Genomic DNA, 6932 nt, shown 5'->3' on the forward strand with positions numbered 1-6932 from the left:
TAACTCAGGGGAGCGATCACCCTGACATGAGAGGTAAATATTTTTTCTCTCTCCATCCTACTCCCCGTGCCTTGTTCTGCCCACCTCTTGCTCCACCACGCCCCACTTCACCCCCACCCCTTTCGCCTCCGACAAACCACTGCTCTCCCCGGATTCAAAGCTCACCTGTAACTTGTTTTAGCGTATAATTTTATTTAGCCTCGGTCTCCCCAACTACACTGTAAGCTTCTTTAGAGTAGAGTTCATCAATAATAATAATAATGATGGCATTTGTTATGAGCTTACTATGTGCAAAGCACTGTTCTAAGTGCTGGGGAGGATACAAGGTGATCAGGTTGTCCCACGTGGGGCTCACAGGCTTAACTCCCATTTTACAGATGAGGCAACTGAGGCCCAGATAAGTTAAGTGACTTGCCCAAGGTCACACAGCTGGCAATTGGTGGATCCGGGATTAGAACCCATGACCACTGACTCCCAAGCCCGTGCTCTTTCCATTGAGCCACGCTGCTTCTATATTAACTCTATTACCCAAATAAATTACTGCACACAGTAAGCGCTCTGTAAATACGATTGAGTGAATGCACCGGACCAACCAAACAGTCAGTCACTGCCTGGCTACCACGCTAGTGTGTAAACTCCTTGAAGGCAGGGATTATCCCTACGATTATCCCTATCGTCCCCAGGCCCAAGCACTTAATTTAGTGCTCTACACACCTTGAACTCTCAATAAATTCCACTGATTAAGAGAATAGTGTTTGTCACCCACTTTCATCTCAGGTGTCTTGTGAAGATGGATGAGCCCGTTGTTGCTTAGGGATTGTCTCTGTTGCCGAACTGTATTCATTCATTCATTCAATCGTATTTATTGAGCGCTTACTGTGTGCAGAGCACTGTACTAAGCACTTGGGAAGTACAAGTTGGCAACATATAGAGGCGGTCCCTACCCAACAGCGGGCTCACAGTCTAGAAGGGGGAGAGAGACAACAAAACAAAACATATTAACAAAATAAAATAAATAGAGTAAATATGTACAAGTAAAATAAATAGAGTAATAAATATGTACAAACATATATACATATATAAAGGTGCTGTGGGGAGGGGAAGGAGGTAAGGCAGGGAGATGAGGAGGGGAAAGCAGGGGAGAGGAAGGAGGGGGCTTTCCAAGCACTTAGTACAGTGCTCTGCACACAGTAAGGGCTCAATAAATACGATTGAATGAATGAATGCATGAAAGATCGAAAGATCAATCAATCAATCAATCGTATTTATTGAGTGCTTACTGTGTGCAGAGCACTGTACTAAGCGCTTGGGAAGTACAAGTTGGCAACATACAGAGACAGTCCCTACCCAACAGTGGGCTCACAGTCTAGAAGGGGGAGACAGAGAACAGAACCAAACATATTAACAAAATATAATAAATACAATAGATAAGTACAAGTAAATAAATAGAGTAATGAATATGTACAAACATATATACATATATACAGGTGCTGTGGGGAAGGGAAGGAGGTAAGACGGGGCGATGGAGAGGGGGACGAGGGGGAGAGGAAGAAGGGGGCTCAATCTGGGAAGGCCTCCTGGAGGAGGTGAGCTCTCAGTAGGGCCTTGAAGGGAGGAAGAGAGCTAGCTTGGCGGATGTGCGGAGGGAGGGCATTCCAGGCCAGGGGGATGACGTGAGCCGGGGGTCGACGGCGGGACAGGCGAGAACGAGGCACGGTGAGGAGATTAGCGGCGGAGGGTGTGGGGTGGGCTGTAGAAGGGGAGAAGGGAGGTGAAGTAGGAGGGGGCGAGGTGATGGAGAGCCTTGAAGCCCAGGGTGAGGAGTTTCTGCCTGATGCGCAGATTGATTGGTAGCCACTGGAGATTTTTGAGGAGGGGAGTAACATGCCCAGAGCGTTTCTGGGCAAAGACAATCCAGGCAGCAGCATGAAGTATGGATTGAAGTGGGGAGAGACACGAGGATGGGAGATCAGAGAGAAGGCTGATGCAGTAGTCCAGACGGGATAGGACGAGAGCTTGAACGAGCAGACTAGCGGTTTGGATGGAGAGGAAAGGGCAGATCTTGTCAATGTTGTGGAGCTGAGACCGGCAGGTTTTGGTGACTGCTTGGATGTGAGGGGTGAATGAGGGAGCGGAGTTGAGGATGACACCAAGGTGATTGTACTGTATTGTATTGTACTTGTATTGTGAAAGATGAGATCACGTCTCTCTTTGGCTACGAAACATCACATAAGCATTAGATGACAGCAAGAGTAAGATGAACCAAACTGATTTAGGGGAAAAGTGTTCACCTCGGTGGGGGTGGGGGGAGAATCCCCACATCAGCGAGGTGATGTGACTTTAGTTTCAACTGTTTACCCATTCTATAGGTTTCCTTTCACAAATAGATTGCATTTTGGTCTGTTTTCCTCCTTTCTTGGTCTCCAAGCTCATTGTCTTCCTTTTCTCTGATGCCTCCTTCTCTAAGGGGTGATCGAACTGCATTGTCTCAGGAAGACAGTGGGATTAAGTAACCAATCCGTAGTATTTATTGAGTGTTTACTCTTTTCAGGGCACTGTATTAAGTACTTGGGAAAGTACAATAGATTTAGTAGAGAAGATCCCTGTCTTCAAGAAGTTTACAGCACCATGGAGAGAAAGACACTAAAATCAATTAGCAATTAAGATAGGTACTGGGGGTGGGGAGGGTGTGTGTTTAGGGGATGCAAAAGTGCTCAAGTGGCCATTGGTGTTAGGAGGTGGGGGTGGGATAAAGGGTGGGAGAAATGAGAATGATCTCATCTGTACTGTTGAGGCCACTGGTCTGTATATTTTCTTTATGCCTGTAGATGGCAATTGCAGACTGTAGATAGGCTAATCCATCTCAGATCTTTTAGGAGTTACCTGGTTGTTGAAATGGACTGTGGAACTCCACTGGACTGGGATCAAACAGGAAAGTCTGGGATTGAGTAGAAAAGGTAATGCAGACTGTCTTCAGCAGACATCTGCTCAGAGAGAAGCAGCATGTCATAGTGGATCGAGCAAGGACCTGGGAGTCAGAAGGTCATGGGTTCTAATTCTGACTCTGCCACTTGTCTGCTGTGTGGCCTTGGGCAAATCACTTCACTTCTCTGGGCCTCAGTTACCTCATCTGGAAAATGGAGATTAAAACTGTGGGCCTCCTGAGGGATAGGGACTGTGTCCAACCCAATTTGCTTGTATTCACCCAAACACTTATGCAGGCAGCTTATGCCTGCCACATAGAACTAACAAATACCACAATTATTAATTATTAGTGACATTGTCAGCCTGCACAGAGCTCTTGTGTGAGTAGAGCCCAGATGTTTTTACCACACGTCCCCTCCATTTGGCAAGATCAAATTTTTTCTGCTTTGAAATATGCTGTCCTCTAATGTGGATCTGAAGACCATTGCTACTGGCTAGTCCAACACCAAAATGGAGAAGAGAAGAAAAACTCTGCTTAAACATAGTGATGTTTACTAAGTGGATACTATGTGTCATGTGCTGGTATAAATACAAGATAATCAGGTTGGATACAGTCCCTGCCCAGCCGGGACTCAGTCTAAGGGTGGGGGGGCATCGAAAAGGTATTTAATCTCCATTTTACAGATAAGGAAACAGAGGCACAAACTCTCAGATCTGTGCTTTTTGCATTAGGTCATGCTGGCATCCCTTTGCATGGTTGCTTTATTTGGGAACATCTCATCCCAAAGAGTGACCCAGATTCTCCTGGATTATGGAGTTGGGGAAACAACCCTCCTCCACAAACTGGCCAGCCTTCTAGGCTCTTTTGGTCAATCATTAGTATCATTGAGCACTTATTGGGTGCAGAGTGCAGTACTAAGCACTTTGGAGAGTACAGTCGAGGCATTACACATGATCCCAGCCCTCAATAATCATAATTATAATTGTACTAATTGTGGTACTTGTTAAGCACTTACTATGTGTCAGGCACTGTACTAAGCACAAGTGTGGATACAAGCAAATTCATTCATTCATTCAATCATATTTCTTGAGCACTTACTGTGTGCAGACCACAGTACTAAGTGCTTGGAAAGTACAATACAGCAATAAAGAGAGACAGTCCGTGCCCACAACAAGCTTAGATTCTAGAGGAGATCGGGTTGTCCCACATGGAGCTCATGGTCTTAATCCCCATTTGACAGATGAGAAAATTGAGGCCCAGAGAAGTGGAGTGACTTACCCAAGGTCATACAGCAGGCATGAGGCAGAGCTGGGATTAGAACCCAGGTCCTTCTGACTCCCAGGCCCATGTTCTATCCATTAGGCCATGCTGCCTCAAGGAGCTTACAGTCTACTGTGTGCAGAGCACTGGGCTAAATGCTAAGAGAGTACCATAGTGATAGTAGACATAATCCTGCCCTCAAGAGGCTTACAGACTAGTGGAACTGTGCTGCTTTAAACTGCTTTGGTTTGTTCACATGCAGATGGATGACAAATGGAGCAGAATGACTGCTCAGCGCCTTGGCGAGGCTCCAGGGGGGACAGATTCACCTCGTGCCCAGGAACTCCAGCTCCTCCAAGCCCATCGTTTAGCTTTCTATGGGCGGGCTGGGAAAACATGGGATGGATTTGGAGGCAGCCCCCACAAACCGAGGCTGGGAGAGTCCAAAGGAGACGCTTGGTCTAGTGATGCCAATGTCCCCAAGAGTCCACTTTGCCAGGGCACAAGCCATCCTCAGCCAACTGGCCCAGCCACGAGTGGAAACAGGTACCTGGGTCAGGGATCTCCCCCGAGGGGTTGGAGAGGGACTGGACCAGGTAGCTGGAGTCCAGACCCAGGAGCCCGGACACATGGGGACAGAAGCAGCCGCCCCTCTGAATTGGATCTCGGCCTGCTGGCAGATGTGTCCATCCCAGAAACCCAGAAGCTGAGGCACGTTTTGGGTTGGGCGCAGAAGTTCCTCGCTTCCCAAGGGTTGACTTTATCGTTGTTGGGGAAAAGCGAGGAAGCCGCAGATGGGGCTAGAAGGGCGCTTGGACCAGCTGCTCGAGAGCACTCGACTGATATGGAAAAGTTTCATCTTCTGGACTTTTTCAGCAAGGGCCCTCCTGAGATTGAGGGTCTGTCCAGCCATCCACCTGGTGACAAACCCAAGATGGAAAATGGGGAAGAGAGAGAAAGAAGGGATCTTGAGTTTGTTTGTTTCAATCAAGCCGAGTTTATTGAGCATGTCCGGGCTGACCTGGGAGAAACCTTTTTTCTGAATGAAGACAATGCAGGTATGAGATCTGAGAGGCCGCCTGGGGTTCCCGGCAAAAGAGAGAACACTAGTTTACATGAAGCCACAAAGGCATCTCCCAGGGATGGTTACTTCTGGGCTCCACTTACCGATAACTCTGAGGACGAATATACAGTGGCAGTTAAGGAAGGTGGCGCATTTAGGGAGGGTGTCCACAGCAAAAACCCCAAACAGCTTTTGGGAGATGACCACCCATCATGGAGAAAGAATGCAGGAAACTCGAGTTCCACCAAGGTAAAGGGCCAAAATTCCTCTCCCTGGAAGACTGATACTCCTGCAAAGTGTCACACCAAGGAAAGGCATGGCTTAAAGCACGGAGGTTTCACATACCGGTTAATGGGAGATACGGTCAGAGATGAGAAAAATTCTCAAGAGCCCATTGAGAGACCATCTACCAACCCCTCTGCCTTCACCCCCGAAGAATCGGATTGTCCGGCATCAAATTTTGTGCTGCTGAAGAGCAATGGCAACGAGGAGAAGGGTCAGCAGCCTCAGTGTGAGGAAGGGATAGGCAAGATTTCTGGAAGCCAGGAAGAAATACTGTTGAGCATTTCTAATTTTGCTGAAAGAAATGCCCACCAGGAAATGGGTCAAAGAGGGTCCACGGATGATTTGGCCTTTCACGTGGGGAGCGCCTTTCCGAATTTGGTAGGGTGCCGTCTGAGCCATGATATCCGGTTTAGCCCCTGGCACCAGGCAGGGTCAGAAGAGACCATGGGGCCACCCAACCTAGATTCTGGAGAGAGGGCTAGTGAGAGCCACCCCCAGGCTATATCCAGGAATCTCTCCTCCCTAAACATTTCTCAGAGTGGGTCAGAGGAATCCTCCCTTCTCCGGCAAGGAGAGGTGGGCCACCGGAAGATCTGTTGGAATGATGTTCCGCTGGTAAGATCAGAGGGAGAAGCTAGCGTGTTGGAGACATACTTTTTTTATTTGAACCAGTTGAACCAGATCAGGGGTCTTGGTGCCAAAGACAGAACCCTATTGCTCCACTCCAAAGGGACGGGATTTTCTGAAGAGATGTCTCTCATCAGCCACCCTGACGGAATAGGCGAGGTGGCGGGCATCCACGGTGGTGGTGGGTGTAGTGAATGGAGCCTTAGCTGTGGCCGAGAGGACATTCAAGTGGGAGAAAGACAGAGAGCTAAAAAGGGATGGGACTCTCTTGGAGGGAGAACGGAAGAAGACAGCAACACTCCAAAGCCCTCGGGCGAGCCTGTGGGGAAGTCAAAACCCTCGAGGAAATATCTTATCAGTAAGGAATTGATTTATATTTCTTCAACCCAACATGCATTTTGGCAAAAGAAAAAGCTCTGCTAATTAAGAAAAACTCAAAAACACTTATTTTGGGGAGAAAGCTACAATACTCCCATTGTGAAGTTGCTGTGTCTCAAGTATTTGCTCTACAAAGAGCATGATGATTCTATACATTTGGGTACCTAACAGTTTATATGTAAATCAGCACTTTTTTATGCCTTTCATCTAAAAATACATTTTAATAACTCAGTATTGGAAAATAGCTCTCATCTTTCCAATTCAAACTGATTAATTCATCTGGGTTCCATAGAAAAAGCTCTGCCTATGTAACCATAAAGAACGACTGCATATTTCAATCTGATCCCTCTTTGGTGCTGGGAGGAAACTTTTGCAGAGTGTCTTGGGAAATAA

At 47.3% G+C, this 6932-nt stretch overlaps 1 protein-coding gene across 1 annotated transcript; it reads left to right on the forward strand.

Moving 5' to 3' along the window:
- Positions 1–6584, forward strand: LOC119948212. Its single transcript, XM_038770120.1, has 2 exons — positions 1–33; positions 4449–6584. Exon 2 carries the CDS (start codon positions 4449–4451, stop codon positions 6582–6584), a length of 2136 nt encoding a protein of 711 aa, XP_038626048.1. The 5' UTR covers positions 1–33.
- Positions 6585–6932: the final 348 nt, after the last annotated feature.

This window comes from Tachyglossus aculeatus, chromosome X4, assembly GCF_015852505.1.
Source record: "Tachyglossus aculeatus isolate mTacAcu1 chromosome X4, mTacAcu1.pri, whole genome shotgun sequence".
In the NCBI taxonomy this organism is placed as follows: domain Eukaryota; kingdom Metazoa; phylum Chordata; class Mammalia; order Monotremata; family Tachyglossidae; genus Tachyglossus; species Tachyglossus aculeatus.